At 45.7% G+C, this 18,562-nt stretch overlaps 1 protein-coding gene across 1 annotated transcript in view; it reads left to right on the top strand.

Moving 5' to 3' along the window:
- Positions 1 to 18,562, top strand: part of FAM184B (family with sequence similarity 184 member B) — an 88,347-nt gene that overhangs the window by 62,473 nt on the left and 7,312 nt on the right. Inside the window, exons 9-15 of the mRNA XM_089777835.1 lie at positions 822 to 969; positions 3,377 to 3,489; positions 5,071 to 5,261; positions 10,834 to 10,977; positions 14,431 to 14,548; positions 15,651 to 15,755; positions 16,209 to 16,411. Of these exons, the coding sequence (XP_089633961.1) occupies positions 822 to 969; positions 3,377 to 3,489; positions 5,071 to 5,261; positions 10,834 to 10,977; positions 14,431 to 14,548; positions 15,651 to 15,755; positions 16,209 to 16,411 (1,022 nt within the window). The remainder of the gene's footprint in view (positions 1 to 821; positions 970 to 3,376; positions 3,490 to 5,070; positions 5,262 to 10,833; positions 10,978 to 14,430; positions 14,549 to 15,650; positions 15,756 to 16,208; positions 16,412 to 18,562) is intronic.

Here is an 18,562-nt window from a genome sequence, read left to right as displayed (position 1 = left end):
TTAATTTCTACATATAATATTTTATTTAAAATACGATAAACTGATTATTATAACGTGTGCAGATTAAAGAATGTGTAAAAATCAACAATAGAAGTGTAAAAACTACTTCTTTTAAATGCTTATGTAGATAGGCCTCATTGGCAACATAAGATGTAAGATTTACACTGTGTATTGTCCTAAAGAAAGGTAAATTTAAAAATATCCTCTGATTGTGACATTGAGTTCATATCCATATTGCACATGAGCTTTAAATTAACTCTTTAGTTACTTAGCTTAGACCATTTCTTTACAAATTCCTAATCAAATTCTGCCTTAGGTTCTTGGAGGAAACCACAGTCAGTCAGGTGGCATAGATCTATTTTAGGGCAGCATTTGGCCCTCAGAATGTCCCAATCACATAAGGCCATGGCCTGCAAACTAGACTCAGTGAAGACTTCACTCACAATGATAGTTGGTTTTTATCTCCAAATATGGTGACAGGAAGGACTGTAGGATTTTGCCAATAATATTGAGACCTTCCTGGAGGCTGAAGAAAAATTACCTTTCTAATGACCAATATTACAAACTTCAACATTTGTGTTTCATAGCTGATACAAACATTGAGAACTTCTCGAATTCTGCTATAAGAGGCCTGGAATACTTCTTATGTTACTTTATTTTATTTTATTTTTGAATTTTCTGCTAATCTTGTGTTGATGAAGCTATTTGGGATGATGAAAATTAAATATGCCGTACATATGAGGAGTCTGATTCAGCCTTGCATTAAAGCTGGAGTAACAAAGTGGTAAATTAAGACCTACATATATTTGTCTTGGCTGCAGGAGGTAGAGGAACATTTGAAGAAGCAATATGATGACAACATCAAAATCCAGCATCAGTTTCACAGATTGGAAGTACAGGCTTTGGAAGAGAAAGCAAAAAAAGAGGGTGAAATTGAATGGATACAAAAACAACAAGCTGCATTGATAGGTATAGCAAGCCATGTGTCACACAGAGCTTCTTACTTTATTAAGATTTGAGAGATACTCTGGTCATTCCATGTATTCTTTGCCCCATGTCCTACAAATCCAACTCTTTGTCAGCCTGCAGCGGACAAAGTTTTAGCCACACATGCTTATTGTTAGCTTAGGGTCTAGTGGTCAGTGGCCTATTTCACAAAGCTGCCTACGCAGACACAGTAAATCAATACATGATAGCTGGAATTTTGTGGGATTTTGTTTATTTCTTTATATCTGCCATGGGTAAAATGTAACTTACTGAATTCCGTGATGCTGCTAATGGCAGCTTTGTTCTTGCTACTGTGATCTGCAAATATCTCAGCATAAAATGCTCAGATCTAGATAGAGCATTGCATGCTGGGACCTGTGGTCTCTACGCAACACCTTCAGTTTGCACCACTTTTGGCAAATTAGGCATATCCCTAAGGCTCTTGGCAAATTGCCAGCATAGCCCTTGCTTGGATGAAGTTTGGACACTCCTGATTAATTTTTAGTCTTTTCTTTTGCAATTGCTTCAGTCTTGATTGCCTCTATCCAGTGTGATTTACCTGGTATTGAGTCATAAGTGAAGTCCTGTGGGATTTTTTTCTCCTGGCAAGAAAGTGAAGGGAAAAGCAAGGCGGTATGATGCAAATGTTATAATTTTTAGTGTTAAAAAAGCAATACTTGGTGGGGTGCACACCGTTTTAATTACCATTAAGCTGTTTGTGTGAAATAATAAGAAATAATAAGAAAAAAATATATTTAATAGTATAACATGATTTAGACTCATTTAACAATAACTAACTAGTAGCCTAACGCCATTAAAAATGGATACTCCACTACACTGGAAATACAGATAAAAACTGACCCTTGTGCTGAGGGCTAACCACAGGCTGGCACATCTCTACGTCCTAAACTATAGCTAGGACAAAGTGGTACATAGGTGTCCTACTGGACCTCTATATAGTGGTGAATCGCACCCACAGGTGAAAGGAAAGTTGCAGAAAGAGTGAAGTCTGTAGGCCCTGGTCTACACTAGGGAGTTATTTCAAAATACACTACAGCTGGAAAAATAAGATTAAATGTAAGTTTAAGCTTTATCTAATTTGAGGTTAAATGATTAAAATTTCATTTACTTTCCAAGTTATACTCTCAGGGTACCCTAAAAACTAACCACAGCTATGATATAGTCACTGTAATTAAATACCTCTCATAGTTTTAGGTCGCTGTTCATAGATTTACATTGTGGTTGATTTTGTTTTAATATAATTTACACAAAAAATATATTTTAAGGTATCTTTCTGATATAAAGTAAAACAATAACAATAAATTCTGTATAAATACTTTTCATATTTTAGGGGACTATTCATACATTCACATAGTGGTTGACTTTGTTTTAATGTTATGTACTTAGAAATCTCTCTTACTGAATTGTTCCAATATAAAGTAAAACAAAGAATAAGCCAATTTCTACTCATTGATGTGAAACCACTAATTTTTAAGAGTTTTTCATTGACTTGAGTTGGCTTGCCTATGGACTATCTGTAGTGCAGCCCAGAACTCCTGTAGTGTTCAGCAATCCAGCATGTTCCCTCCTGCCACGATCACCTCCCAGTTTTCCTTCTATGCCAGATCCTAGGGCTGGTATAGAGTTGTTTACATCAGTCCAATATTGCACAGAGGAATTCTCCATTAGCCCCTTGTGGCTTTTTTATAGCTGTCTATGCACCACCAGTGGTGCATAGATATCTATAAAAGGGAATTGGGCAAGTACACCCAGAAGGCCAGAAGAGACCACTGTGATCGGTCAGAGCTATACCATAAGTTATAGAATCTCATCCACTGATTCCTGCATTATCTTGTTGTGGAAGCACAATAACCTGTAGTTGTTATTTAGCAGGTGAATTATGCCACCAGAGCAGACAGGGTCCACTCTACAGTGTGTGGGGGGTACTTCCTGCTTTTTCCAGGTTTATTCAATAGACTGAATGGTGAAGCAATTAAGACTTTGTCTACACAACGCAGCTTTTAGTGACCTGGCCATGTCAATACGGCCATTGCTAAAAGTAGGGCAGTATAAACACCATTATCAGCACTTTTTCTGACAAAATACTTCCAACCTCTACGAGTAGGGTTCACATTGTGGACAGGAGAGCATACCTGCTGACAACGACAAAACTTGTCTTTCTGGGGAGGTGTAGGGGTGGAGTTTAAGCACCTGTGAATGACAAAAGTTTTGTTGTTCTATTGGCAGTGTAGGCAAAGCTTGAGTGTCATGACAAAACTTAACCCTTTAATTTCTTTACCTCCCATAGCAAAAGTGTATGTGTGTATTGCTCTATGTCTGACCTCTTACCCCCTTAACTTCCTGATAAGTCTTTTATTGTTGTTGCTAGAAACATTGAGGATGGAGCTATCTGAGCATCACACATCCTGTATAAGTCACACAAAACAAATGGAAGAACTCCAGCTGGAACTGAAGAGTGTGAGAGCACTAAAGAAACAAGAGGCAATCTTCCAGTTCTTACTTTATCATCATATGGTGCTCCTGATCAGATGGTGAAAACTCCGGCTTAGGTTTTAAATTACACTATTCCCATGTGGAAACAAACAGGGTCTCCTTCCTTTGACTCAGAGTCAAAAGGAATTGGGTGCAGTTTATCATCATTTTCCTTTGGTGGGCAAATTTGTGTTCCATGTAGTATTTTGAGAGTGAGATCCACAACAGAAAAAAACATACAGCCAATTGATCACTAATTTCAACATTTATTGTATATGTCACTGATAGATGGGATCCTACTGCATTCACATTTGACACTATAAATCTACAAGCCCTTTTGGGGGGGTTAATTGAATACATACACCAAGGCTACGTCTAGACTACATGGCTCCGTTGACGGAGCCATGTAATCTAGACATAGCCCAATAGTCCATGAAAAGTGCAGCATTCTGACTAGATGTCTGTATGGCTTTCCCCTCATATTCCATGGGAAACTTGTAAAGTGGGTCTGTGCCCATTCCAATACCTGGTATTGTATAGCATTTCATGTGTTTAAAAGTACTTGCTCCTTGTTCTCCCTTACATATAGTTTGCCCAAACTTTTAAAACATTTTGTGCCTGACAATAGCTACCTAATATAACTGATTTTTAGAGATGCAGCAAACCCAAAAGTACCATTGATTTTAATAGATGCTGCAGGTGACTGATGTTTGTTGGTAGGTGTCTAACTTTCAGCATCTATGTTTGAAAACTTTGGCCTGTGTGTGCATGTGTGAGTAATGTTATTGGTGGATGTAAATATATATGTATGTATTACTTAAGATGAATACATATATACTTTAGAATCCAGTCACTTGATTATATTTATTATAGCCAGTTAATTTGTCATTATGTTAAGTTACTTTATAGACTCAGAACAGATCTACACTTACTGGGAGATCAATCCCTCTGAGGTCGTTTTAGTGGGTCTAGTAAAGACCTGCTAAATTGACTGCTGATTACTTTTTTACTCTCTTGTTGACTCCAGTACTCCACCAGAACAAGAAGTGTAAGGAAATCGACGGGAGAGTTTCTCTCATCAACCCCTCTCTCCCAGTGGAGACCCCCATGACAACTCAACCTAAAGCATGTTGACTCCAGCTATTCTAGTCATGCAGCTGGAGTTGGTTTCCTTAGGTTGACATTGCCCCATAGTGTAGACTTGTCCTCATTCATGCCATATAGCTTCATGGCATCTTAAAAAAGATCCCAACCCTTGAAGTTTGTTCACTGAAAGATTGGTTTGAATGTTTTCTGTTGTTTTGACCAATATCCTTAAACTTTCATTGATGGTAGTTGTAGTGGTGTTTTATTTCTGGCAGTTTGCTAGGAACAGAGAACTCAGTCCTGAATGGCAAGATTTTAAAGTGACATGATAACATCTGTACTGCATAAACTGTGCTGTACATCATAAACTTTGTGTTTCAGTTGTTTTATTCAAAGTTCAGCTCTCGATCATGATAACCAATTGCAGTCCTGGGAAAGCCTCTGGCTATTTAACCAGCAGATAATAATAGCTAAATTTTCCCTTTCCCACTCCCCCACCCTTAGGAAGGAAGCAAGCAAAACCAAATTAAATTTCTTACTGAGGAACTGGAGAAATGTCAGAATGAGATTGCTGGGCTCAAGAAGGAGAATTTGCTTCTAAGGGACACAACGGAACTGCTGAATTCAGGGGCGGCCTTACAGAAGCAAGAGCCTCCACTGTCCCCTTGCCTTCAGGACAATGAGAAGCAGCACAGGTCTGCCTTATATTAGTACCTTCACAGGTATCTCATAGAGAGTTAACAAATTGCTGACATCAATATTCCAAATGCTATGAGAGATCTGAATTTATTTCCTAAAGAGAATTATATTTTAAACTTGGAGCTCCTCCACTGGTCTAGAAAGCTTGTCCATAATTAATCAAGTTGTGTGATTGTTGGGCCCTACCAATGGACAGGTCCTTTAAAAATCTGTCTAGGATAATCTAGAAAGAGAACTCAGGGAACATTCTGAGAAATTCATTACCTTCAGGAGTGCCTGAATATCTCTGTTGGCTTTTACCACTCAGTAACTAATTAATGAATGGGAAATGGAGTCTCTTCTTACTTCATTTTGGAAGTTACTTGAAAGTGACCTTAAAGCCAAGTATTCAAAAGAACTGGAGACTTTGAAACAAGGTCAACAGAAAGAAATGCAAACCACAGAGTCTAATGTCAGCAGCGCTTCCAGTTACCTTGGAGGTATTTAGAACCTGTGGTCATGAAAGAAATAATTATTGACATTCTAAGAACATGAAAGGAAAAGGAACAATGACCTGAGACTAAAAAAGGAGAAATGCAGGATAGATACTAAGGGCAAAAATTAAGGTGTAACAATTCTCAATGGCAAAAGCACCTGAGTATTAGCATAAGGGAAGTAGATCACAGTAAGTATCCAAGATTAAGGTAGTTGAGACATTTGTAGACATCGTGGTAAGGGGTAGTCTTGCAGAATATAGGGAGTGAGAGTGGATGACCCAAATGATCATTGCTGGTCATAACCAGTTATTTAACTCCTACCCCTTGCTAATTGATATAATGGATCAAAGAACTGCTAGTATGGCATGAGATGTGATCATAGGTATTCTGGGTTAGCTTGCAGATCATACATTGGAGGAGCTGGGATCTGAAGCCCTTGTTTGGGAAGGGCAGTAATAGGACTTTAAAATGTAAGGTGTTGCATGTGTGTGTCAGTTTTTGGCCTGACAACTTTGATACTCTTCTTTTCAGGACATTGACTCTCTTCTCTCTTTTTCTGCAAGTTGTTTCACAGTTGGAAGCTCCGATTGATGACTGTTGTGGCCTTTAGTCATGTCTCACATTAGTTGGGGGTAGAAGTGCACACTAGGCCCACCAAAACGAGACATTCTCTCTCAAGATAATCTCATCTGAAGAAGTGGGCTTTGCCCATGAAAGCTCATGACACTATATATGTTTTTGTTAGTCTCTAAGGGTATGTCTATGCTACAGCACTAATTGGAACTAACTTAATTCGAATTAGTTAATTCAAACTAAGCTAATTCGAATTAGCACATCTAGACCCAAAAACTAATTTGAATTAGCGTTTTGCTAATTTGAACTAGCGCGTCCACACTGGTTGGACGCTGGGTCGCATTTAAGGGCAGCTGAAACTGGTTCCGGTAGGGTATCAGGTCAGTAGTTGCTTTGTGTGGCTGCTGTCTGAGGCTTGTGCTTAAAGGGACCCCCCCCTGGACAGCCAGTTCTCAGCTTTTCCGCTTGCTTGCCTACCTTGCCGAGGGACAGCAAAGCGTTTTTCTCTCTTCTTGCCTGTGTCGATGGTTCCCATTGGGGACGCCGCCACAGTTGGCAACATGGAGCCAGAGCTCGCCCTGGGCATGCTGTTCCAGTTTCTGGACTTGCTGCTGCAAGCCTGCCAGGAATGGCTGGAGGCTGCCTTGTACCATCTGGTGCATGTCAGCCCCCTGCCTCTCCCCCTGGCCTCCCCGGGGGTTGTGGAGGAGCGGCAGCAGCGCCCAGACGCCAGCGTGCCCTGCCACATCTGGCATCTGGACACCAGCAGCGACTGGTGGGACCACATCGTCCTGGAGCGCTGAGGAGACCAACAGTGGACCCAGAACTTCAGGATGAAGAAGGACACCTTCCTGGAGCTCTGCAAGTGGCTCACCTCTGCTCTGTGGTGATGGGACACTCGCATAAGTCCCGCCATCATCTTCCAGAAGCATGTGGCCATCGCCCTGTGGAAGCTCTCCACACTGGACAGCTACCGATCCGTCAGGAACCAGTTCGGTGTGGGGAAATCCACCATTGGAGCAGTGCTCATGCAGGTACGGCACCCACCAGCCACTGGGCTGGGGGGGAAAGAGGCTGCAAGGAGGGGATGGGCCGCCCCAGGGAAAATGGGGGGGGAGGAGGTGAAAGTGTCCCGCACGGAAGGGTTCGGTCTGTCTTGGCCGTACTACACGCCACCTTCGGGTGTTGTTTCCGGGAGTGGGGCACGGGGCAGTGCCAGGGAACGAACACTCCCAGCCACCCGGGCGCCTCAGTGATTTGCGCTTTGCTGTGTCTCTTTGCAGGTGGTCAAGGCCATCAACCAGGTGCTGCTCCGCAGGGTGGTCCGCCTCGCCGCCCCGGATGCGGTCATCCAGAGGTTCGGCGCCCTCAGCTTCCCCAACTGCGGGGGAGGGGGCCATCGATGGGACGCACATCCCCATCCATGCCCTGGAACACCAGGCCTCCCAGTACATCAACTGCAAGGGGTACTTCTCTGTCCTCCTGCAGGCCATGTGAGACCACCGGGGCCAGTTCATGGACATTAATGTGGGCTGGTCCGGCAAGGCACACGATGCCAGGGTGTTCCGGAACTCCTCCGTGTGCCAGAGGCTGCAGGCCAGGACCTTCTTCCCTGACCGCCACATCAGGGTCAGGGACATGGACATGCCCATCTGCCTGGTGGGGGATGCGGCTTACCCCCTAGAGCCCTGGCTCATGAAGACGTACACGGGGCACCTCAACCCCTCCCAGCAGGCCTTCAATGCCAGGCTCACCAGGGCCCGCATTGTGGTCAAGGGGGCCTTCAGATGCCTGAAAGCACGCTTTAGGTGCCTCCTCACCTGCCTCGACCTCGCCGAGCACAATATCCCTTCCATGGTGGCAGCATGTTGTGTGCTGCACAGTTTATGTGAGTGGAAGGGGGGAGGCTTTCCTGCCAGCCTGGATGGCTGAGGCTGAGCGCATGGCTGACCAGTACGTGCAGCCCCACACCACTGACATCCAGGAGGCCCAGCGGGGGGCCGTCCAGATCCGGGAAGCCCTGCTGGAGAGCTTCCAGGTGGAGGAGGACTGAACTCTCCCTGCATGCCCCACTGGGGCCTTCTTCCACCCTCCTCTCCTTCCCCTTTCCCCTCCCTAACCCCCCTTCCTACTGTAAAATAAACACAACTGTTTTGCCAACAAAAATCTCTCTTTATTGTACATAACTGGGGTGGGGGAGGGAGAAACCTGGGAGGAGGGAGCTGAAAGGGGGTGGAAGGGGAGGAAGGGAAGGGAAAGGTCAGGGTTGGGGGTCCTGCTTGCTCTCCCATCTCGCAGCACTGTGGATGTGGGGCAGGAGGGACGGGGGGTGCGGAGGAAGCAGGAAGGGGAGCAGGGGTGGAAGGAGGAGCGAGAGCTGGGGCGGCCGCAGGGGCTGGAGCAGGAGGAGGCAGGAACCTGTCCACCAGGGTCTGGAGGTGACCTCTGAGAGCACGTCTCTGCTCCTCCAGCACCTCCAACCTCTGTTGCCACAACCACAGGTCCTCCCAGACCCAGTGGTCCTGGATGCGGAGCTGGTGCTCCAATAGCCGCAGGTGCCACCGCTGGTAGTCCTCCAGGTTCTTGGTGCACCTGCTGGCCTGGGTGTGGGTGGCTGTTGCAGGCAGGGTGGTGCGCCCTGCAGTCCCAGGTGCTGCGGCTGTGGTGAAACAAGAGCAGTGGTCAGTTCTCCATGGGGACACAGTGGGTGAAACCCAGCCCCCCTCTGCAAAGCGAGGTCGGCGTCTGAGGAACGGGCCAGGGCCCCTGCATGACACCCAGCTGCTGCTCCATGGTGGGCAAGGCCCAGGTGCACTGTCCCTGGGCTCCCTCTCCCCCCACTCTCCCATACACATAAAGGGAGCATGATGGCACTCACATGTGGAGCCCTTCCTGGCCTCGGACAACACAGCCGATGTGCTCTGTGGGATGCCTCGGGGGTCCTGGGTATTGGCCATGCTCCCTGCAGGCTCCTGGCTCTCAGCGTCATCCTCCTCCTCCGTGTCAGGGACGGGTCCCTCTGCCCTGGGGTCAATCACCACCTGGGGGTCATGAATTGCATGAGCCCCCAGGATGTGGTCCAGGGCCTCAAAGTGAGGGCATGCCTCCGGGTCGGACCCTGGCTGGGAGGCCCTGGGGTAGGCCTGCTGCAGTTCCTTTATTTTGTGGCGGACCTGCTCCCGGGTCCACATGTGGCCTCTGGTGGCCAGGCTGGCAGCCATGCGACTGTAGACAGCCGTGTTCCTGTGGCTAGTGTAGAGATCGTGGATATTGGAGGCCTCCCCTCAAACCTCGATGAAGTCCACGATCTCCGCACTAGACCAGGCGGGCACCCACCTCTTGCGGCCCCGGGCAGGCTTCTGTGAGCTGCCAGCCTGGTCCCGGGAAGAGGCGGAGGGCTGGGTGGCAGCAGGTGGCTGGCTCATCTTGTGCCAGGTGCAGGCCATACTGGGTGCTGGCAGGCAGGTCTGCTGGCTGGGTGCTGGCAGGCTTGCAACTGGCACTAGCACCGTAGCCAGACCGTGGCCCTTTAAGGGCTCCAGGGCTGGGAGGGGGGCAGAAGAGTTTCCCTGGTTTGGCTCAGAGTGGCCACCAGGGCAAGCTGGGGAGGGCTAGCCTCCCACTAGTTCGAATTAAGTGGCTACACAGCCCTTAATTCGAACTACTTAATTCGAACTAGGCGTTAGTCTTCGTAGAATGAGGTTTACCTAGTTCGAATTAAGCGCTCCGTTAGTTCTATTTAAATTTGAACTAGCGGTTTGCATGTATAGCCGCTATTAAAGTTAATTCGAACTAATGGCTGTTAGTTCGAATTAACTTTGTAGTGTAGACATACCCTAAGGTGCCACAGGACTACTCATTGTTTTTAAAGTTACAGACTAACATGGCTATCCCTCTGAGACACAAAGAAAAGAGAGAGATGTACAAATCATCATCAAGTAAACCCTCTCCTGTCACCCATTTCCAGCCTCTGACAAACAAAGGCTAGGAATACCATTCCTACCCATTCTGGCTAATAACTACTGAGGGACCTAACCTCCATGAATTTTTCTAGTTCTCTTTTGAATCCTGTCAAAGTCCTGGTCTTCACAACATCATTGTGTTGTCTTCTGATCTCTCATAGATGTTATTATACAAACTCAGCCATTATTTTCAAAACATCAGTATAGTTCACACAAACACAGCTCAGCAAGTTAATTATTATCTTACTTAGGATAAATTATGCTAATTTATTTTTATGATATTACTAAGACCTGATTTGGCTAAGATTAATATCTTAAGAGCCTGAGGTTTGTAAGCCTTGTGTTATAAGATTAATTCATATATTTCTTCTCGATATCCTAAATATTCCTGATAAGGCTGAACTACACATGATCCCATCAGTGGGCACTGCTCATGAGCTGTGCTGAGTTAACCTTCTTCTTAGCCTAAAATAATCAGAACTCTTAATAGTATTTATCCATCAGCCGCTAATTAATGAATGTTAAACACTTGAGTGACTTTAACCCCATTTTGACAGGCTCCTGGAAGACCTCAAAGTCAAGCACAAAAGAGAACTGGACATCTTGAAACAAGAGCACCATAAAGAAATCCAGAATATGGTATCGGATTTCAGTAGTGCTCAGGCCCAGCTCCAAGCAAAGATTGTCTCCGTAGAAACCGAGTAAGTGATTCCAATAAGACACAGCTGCGTTAGAGATGTTTCACTATGTCAGTGCTAAGTATTAATTATTGTTAATTATTGTTTTCATTACAAATGGGTGGAATATTTTAAGTGTTGGAATAACAGTGTATTGTATAACTATTTCCCAGGCGCTCAAACAAGGCACAAGTGTACTCTAACAAAACAGAGATATTTCTGACAGTGCAAATCTCTACAAACATACTTTCAGTACCAGTACCATGCACTGTTGCACTTATGGCCCTTGTTAATTTTACTAACTCTAAAATAATCTATGCTGTGTGATGATCCCATAGGCCCTGATTCTGCAAAGAATTTACACATATACTTAACTGAAAATCAAGAGACCTACATATATCAGTAAAATTAAGCATGTGCGTAAGTGTTTTTAGGATAGGGACCAAAACGGGAATGACAGAGGATAAAACACATAGTTACTGAAGCAGCTGGTGGCTAGTGGTTAGATTCAGGGGTTGAGGAATTAGGAGACCTGGATGCCAGTGCCCCCTGTAAGCTGAGCACTTGTGCAGCTGCCCAGAAGAGATTCAAATTCCACCCAGCTAATTAGCAGAGCATCTCCAGCCAGGCAGCATGTGTTTCTGCTGATGGTGTACATCCACATGTGTAAGTGCACAGAGCAAAATTTATTCTGCACACAGATGGAAAAAAAATTAGAGGGAACCTTACTAAATTCTGTCCCTAGCTGTGAGGCCAGACTTTTAAGATCTGTGCCTTGGTTTCCCCATTTCACAAATATGGGACATATCCCTTGGTAATGTCCTTTGACATCTTTAAAGAAAAAGTGCTCTGTAATAGCAAATTGGTTATTAAATCATTATTATTATTTTTTATTACCAATTTTGTTTTATAAGTGTTAAAAAGACACCTATTGGAAACAACAGGAACTTCTGTCATAAGTTAAAAAAACCAAAATAATTATTACCAACATCCCCAACAGGCAATAAAACTCAATCCCCAACAAAACTCCCACCCTCATACACAAACTGACTCCATCACACCCCTTTTTCTGCTGAAGCCTGGATAAAGAAATGCACCTTTCTCCATGCCCCCAAGTTTAGCAGCTCTGGGCTATTTCAGCTAATGCACAGAGCGGATCCAAAGCTGTGGATCATTCATGAAGAACCCCTCTGCTCCCAGCCTTTTTCCCTTTGAAAGCAGGTGCCTCCATCAATCACAGCTGTGGGAGCGTGGTACTGAGAGAGGGGCACTCTTCCTAGTAGGAAGATCCCAAGCCACTGATTCTGTTTTATCTCATGCTGTTGGGTGACTGTATTTCCTTATGCTTGAATACTGGACACCTGGTAAAATTATTCATATTCAAGTGTGTTCAATGGCAATTGATCATCCAAACATTCAGATTAACATTTAAAAAAACCCTGTGTGGTTGGATTCTTTTTATTTATCTTCGTATCTTTAAGGCTTTCGGGTTCACATAAGGAGGAGTGACACACCCAGGGAGGGATAACACACACACACGCTTCCATACATCTCTCTCTCAGGTAGGGGGTGACCAACCTAGCTGACTTTCCCTGCCTGGTGCTCTCCAGCTACTATACCTGTCTGGGTCTCATGGATGGACCCACCTCTACTCGAAACTGACACCACATCTTCCCAAGGCAACAGAAAGGGAAGCAGTAGGGTCACATTCCCTTCCTCCCCCAAACTTTGGCCAGGATCCACACTAGAATGTAGCTGACCACAGCCTCTCAGCACTGTGTGGGAAGGAAGGGACAGAACAGCTTCCAGCTATAGTGAAGGAGACATGGGAGGGATGACCTGGCCTGTATCTTTACAGAGCTCATCTCTTCTCCCCGCCCCCCACACCAACTACTCCCATGTAGCTGGAAGCAGCTTGTCCCTTCCTGCCTGCTCAGTGTGAAAAGACAGCTAACACCTTCAGTTGATGCTGGCCACTGACAAACCCAGCCACCACTTGTCATCCTGCTGCCCTGCTATAGCGTGGGCAGGAAGGGGTTAAGCCCTAAGTATGACTAGTTCACCAAGGCCCGAGAACCCAGAGAAGTTGCTCAATAGAGGAGGGAGCAGCCCATGTTCCTTTGAGGACATGGCCCGGGTGGGGTGGGGTGGAGTGAAGCATGTGCTAAGGCCCAGCCTATGGGGCTGCTGTGGAGCATGTAGGTTCAAGGCATGAACAGGCTGAAAATTGCTTCCCCAACCCTCACCACTCTAGAGCTGAGCTGGGGGCAAGGAAGCAGAGAGGCTTCCTGATGTCAGCGCTTTGTGGGACGTTGACACGTGCAGGGCTCAACTCTTTGTGGCAGTGTCCCAGGCCAGAGGGTGCTGGGCTTTCCTGGACACTGGCTCATCCAGCAGCAGTGGGGAAGGAAGGAGCCTGCTGGCCAAGGTGCTGATGGGTTCAGTGCTCCAACCAAAGGCTGGTTCCTGCACAGGGTTGCAACTGGGACATGCCCTGATGTGGGATTGGGGTGATATGGAGGAGCAGTGGGACAAGGTGCAGGTAAAGGGGCAAGGCAGGGAGAGGACTGCAAGAGGGGAAGCATGTAATGGGCTGATGGGTGGAGAGCAGCAAGGACACGTAACCAGCCACTGCCCAGTGCTTGCCTGCACTCACTAACCACTGCAGCTCACAGCGATGCTGCCTGGAAATGGGATAGGGGACGGGGTGCCACTGGCTGGGCTGATTGACTAGCTGGGGGAGTGACGAGCCCCGTACACTGCATCTTTACCCCTTTGCCAACTGTGCACACCCACCCCCATCATCAGCCACTGGACGTCCCCATGCATATGCACTGTTGGTAGACAGGCAACAGGCGAGCAGGTATCTGGCCAGAAGTGGGTCTGATGGGGGTGGGGACAGAAAATATGGGACAATTTTCCCATTTTTTACAAAAAGTCAGGACACCTGCAAGAGGGCTTAAACATGGGACATAAAAACAGGTCATCTGGTCATCTGGTACCCAAACCCAGCTGGTAAGACTGGAGGCATCATTTCTCTGGAAAATTTCCAACAAAAACAAAAGAATAAATTAATACATTCTCTATAGGGCATTGCTCAGAATCATATCAAAATGTAGCTTATATAGATGTAGATCCAATTCCTGCCTGGGGTGTGGCTCAAACAGGCCCCAGCTCTGTGCAGAAGCCTACTGACAGCACAAGCAGGACACATCTCATGTACAGAATTGACTTCAGCTGAACTTTGCCCCCCGGGGCAGCAGGGAAGCAATCATGTTTAATGTGTGCACAAGCTTCAGCACATCCCTCTTTAAAAATATATATATAGTTTTGTCTGGGGAGAGCTAACTATTCTCCTGGCTTTCAGGGCCAGGGCTTATGACAGGTCAAAGAGAGAGAAAACCTAGTCTAAATTTTTAGGCCTTAAAAGAAGTTTTCTGATCTGAATGATAGTGTTTGCATTTTTATTTGACACAGATGTAAAGAATTAGAAGAGAAACTAAAAAAGCAAGAATCCAGGCCAGAAGATATGCACCTTATAGGCTGCTTGCAAAACAAATTAAGTGAGAGAGAAGAGATTATCAGACAGCTGACGGTGAGCATTCATTTGTGAATACGTACTGTACAATGTGTGTGCGAGCACTGAAGTCAAATCTTCCATAGACTGCTATGGTACAGTATGAATCCAACTGGTGTACCAGCATTGTATTAATGATACAATTAGGATGTCATCCCATACACCAGGGGTGGGCAATCATATTTTAATGGAAACTACTTCAAAAATGTTTGCAGTGGGTGCAGGCTGCCTCAGAAGGGGTGGAGCCTCAGGCGGAAGGGGCACAGCCTTTAAATAGCAGGAGTTGAAAGGGCTCACACCTCCCCTGAGGAACAGGAGCTGTGAGCCCTTTTGATTCCTGCTATTTAAAGGGCTCGCTGTTCCCAGCCTCGCTGTTAGTGCATTGCCTGGTAGCCCTTTCAACGGCTTCTATCTAAAGGATGCACGCCTTCCCTGGGGCTGTTACCTGATAGCTGCAGAGAAAGCAGACGTCCTTTAAATAGAAGCAATTGAAAGGGTTTGAGAGTCCCTGGCTCCCAGGCAATGGGCTAGCATGAGGCCAGGAGCCGCGAACCCTTTCATTTGCTTCTGTTAGAAGGGCTTGTGTCTGTCAGATGGCTGCTAGGCAACATTGCCTGACAGGCACGGGAAAGGTGTGAGCCCTTTAAATAGAAGCTTAGGGGGCGGGGCGTGAAACTGCCATGCAGGCAGAATCAAAGTCTTAGGCGGGCTGGATCCAGCCAACTGAGAGGCTTTTGTCCACCACTGCCATACAGTACTCTGAGTGCCCTTTTACCCTTGCCATAGCAGCTTTACAGCGGAACAAAGCCACTTATTCCACTTGCCAAGACTAAGACATACATTAGTAGTAATATGAAGGGGGAAAAATCTCTGTTTCATCTCCTAAATGTAAACCTGCATGTGGCTAATGCGACAGTGAACCTGCTTATATGTATTGCAATAAGCCTTTCGGTCTTTTACTAGAGCAATTGTCAAGGCCCAGTGCTTAGGTCCAGTTCATAATTATGAAAGGTCCTATCCACTAGTCATTTCATCCAACTCTTCACATTTTTGCTCTGGGCCATTCTGAACTCAGTACACTTACATATCAAGGGCATACATGGTTTTATTTCCCTTTAAGGAGGGACGAAAATTTCAGCATTTGCTGTTATCCAGCACTGAATCTCATCGGAATAGATCCTTTTCTTTCAACCCTACTCCTGGATGCTTAACTCCTTCCACCAAGGTAAGACAAACCATTCAACTACAAATAGTAAATCTTGTTGTGATAGAATATGAACAGATATAGGTGCTCAGATTCCATGGGAGGAACATATGAGTAGCTGAACAGAGATTTTTCAATACTTCAGTAATATTTCAGTGATGAGACTGCTGCTTTACTGTAGAAGAAGTATAATGCTTCCTCAGGTGAGCTAACCTAGAACCTGGTGATGACAATACAGTACCTACTATACTGGCATAGCAGGAAAAAGGGGCATGTTGGTGGAGGAGAAAGGGTGGCCTAGTGGCTAAAGACACTAATGCCACGTTTTCAACCCCGATGGTTGGTGAGGCAGCTCCTGTAGTGTTAGAGCAGGAGTGACTGCACATTTGGAGCAGTATAGCCAATACCAAAGGAATGCCACCAGTTGCTGTAAGACTGTGTGCATAACATACATTTATTTTCTCACAATAAAAGCAGAAGAAACTAAATGAGGTGCCAAGCCGTGTTGTCAGTGTTCCGAATTTAGCCTCCTATGCGAAGAACTTCTTGAGCTGTGACTTGAGATCAAAGAGAACAGCGCCTCCAATAACAAAATCTACAAGTTTAGACCAGAGTGCGGGCTCCATCAGGGCCAGCTATCAATCAGCGCAATCTTCAGACAGTAGCTATGCTGCAAGGTAATTGTATAATTTGTAGAAACTTGATTATGAATTAATATTTAGCTTTTATCAAGCACCCAGATAGTGCTAAGTTCCTCATGGAAAAAAAAGCCAGAGGCCCTGATGCTGCAGTGAGCTCCATCCAGTCTGTGGAACCCTCTAGTCTACACACACATACACACACAGCTCATGGCACAATCGGGATCATTCTTCCTGCCTGGAAAAGCCTGCAACTGAAATTCCTCATGTTCAAGTCATACAGTTGAAGCTTGCATCTTCCATCCATTCCATGGGTCTAGTAGTTCAAGTATTTTTGGTTAGCGTCACAAGAACTTGAGCAACAAAGTTGTTCTTCCAAAAATAAAGCAGATAGGACTGTCAATTAATCATAGTTAACTCAGGTGATTAACTCAAAAGAAATAATCATAATTAATTGAAGTTTTAATAGCACTGTTAAACAATAGAATACAAATTGAAATTATTAAATATTTTGGATGGTTTTCTACATTTTCAAATATTGATTTCAAGTTACAACACAGAACACAAAGTGTACAATGCTCATGGTAAATGATAAAAGAAATTGTATTTTTTTTTCAATTCACCTCATAGAAGTACTGTAGTGCACCTGCTTTGTAGGGAAAGTGCAGCTTATAAAGGTAGATTTTTGTTGTTGTTGTAGAACTGCATTCAAAAATAAAACAATGCAAAATTTTAGAGCCTATAAGTCCTCTCAGTCCTGCTTCTTATTCTGCTAATCACTAAGATAAGCAAGTTTGTTTACATTTACAAGAGATAATGCTGCCTGCTTCTTACTTACAGTGTCACTTGAAAGTGAGAACATGATGATGATGGGTGATCACTCATTGTCAAGTATGACCATCTTCCGTGGGAATTGTGGACTTTCAGGTGGCTAAGGCCAATTCTTGAACCAAAATCCCAATGAGGAAAGATGTTTCCAGACACAGCAGGAGGCTGTTGACCATGACTAGAAGCTAGTCTCCCCTTTCTCCTCGCCTAATTTCCTCAACTTGTTGGCAGGCAAATTCAAAACGCAGGGGGCCATCGCATAGGACTTCTCTCAATTTTGAGCAATCCTGGACTAGTGTCTCCCAAATGTCTGCATCAATGTTGCACTTCTTTAAGTTATTCTTTAGTAAGTCCTTAGAATACTCCCACATTAGGGAACCCTCTTTCACCTGATGGCAGCTCTAAAGGGTGCCACACGGCCCCTGGCGTGCAGCGCTTGATGGCAGCTCTAAGGGGCACAGCGCGCCAGGGGGTGCAGCCACGCATGTGCTGTGCGCCTGGGGGCGGAGCCGCGCATTCGTGGGGCGTAGGAATGGTATTAGTGCCCTGGTATTAGTGAAAGCCCTGGTATTAGTGCTTCTGTCTTCCCATCAAGATATTTCAGAGGCAGCATTGGTGATACCACTCAAGGACTTTCAAGTGATGTCTGTAGGTTATCCAGGTTTCAGACCTATACAGTAGTGTTGACAGAAAGTGAGAACAGGCATGTACATGGCAGTTTTTTAGCCAGCAATGCTAAATATTTACATACCAGGTGTGTTAAACATTTGTATGCCCCTTTGTGCTTTGGCCACCTGTCAGGGGTCGGGCTCCCCCTCAGGCTTACAGCCCTATCATCATCGGGGTTGCCTTCCCCCAACCAACCCGATAACACCCGCGTGTTCCTAGGACTCTGTGCTCCCACCACCGTCAGTCAAGGCACAGATGGACCCATGGACGCCCGTGAGGGTTCCAACCACTCTCACAGGGCTTGGGGCCAGCGCCCCACTGCCAAACACCGAGAGTCCTTCCTGGGGTACCTCCAACCGCGGGGCTTCCCCCTCGCCACTCACCCGTTCGGCCCTTGCTTCCCGCGCTCCCTCTCTGTCCTCCACTGCGGTGAGGATGGATCCCTGCCGCCCCCACGAGCGGGCGGAGTGCGGAGAGGTGTGGTCTCCACATCCGTGGAGCCCCACACCCGGTCACACATCCCCTCCTTTAAGTCACTTACAGTCCCGCCGCTCAGCCCATCTTCTTCCATCACCCTGGAAAAGAAGTCTGCATTTCCATGCCTCAATCCCGGCCGATGTTGTATTTCAAATGTATATGGTTGTAGGGCGAGGTACCAGCACATAACCCGGGGGTTGGTTTCCTTCATTGCCT

The sequence above is a fragment of the Pelodiscus sinensis genome, chromosome 4, assembly GCF_052426305.1.
Source record: "Pelodiscus sinensis isolate ZL-2025 chromosome 4, ASM5242630v1, whole genome shotgun sequence".
NCBI classification, from domain to species: domain Eukaryota; kingdom Metazoa; phylum Chordata; order Testudines; family Trionychidae; genus Pelodiscus; species Pelodiscus sinensis.
Note: the sequence above shows the minus strand (reverse complement) of the source record. Positions and strands in the feature narration are given on the sequence as shown.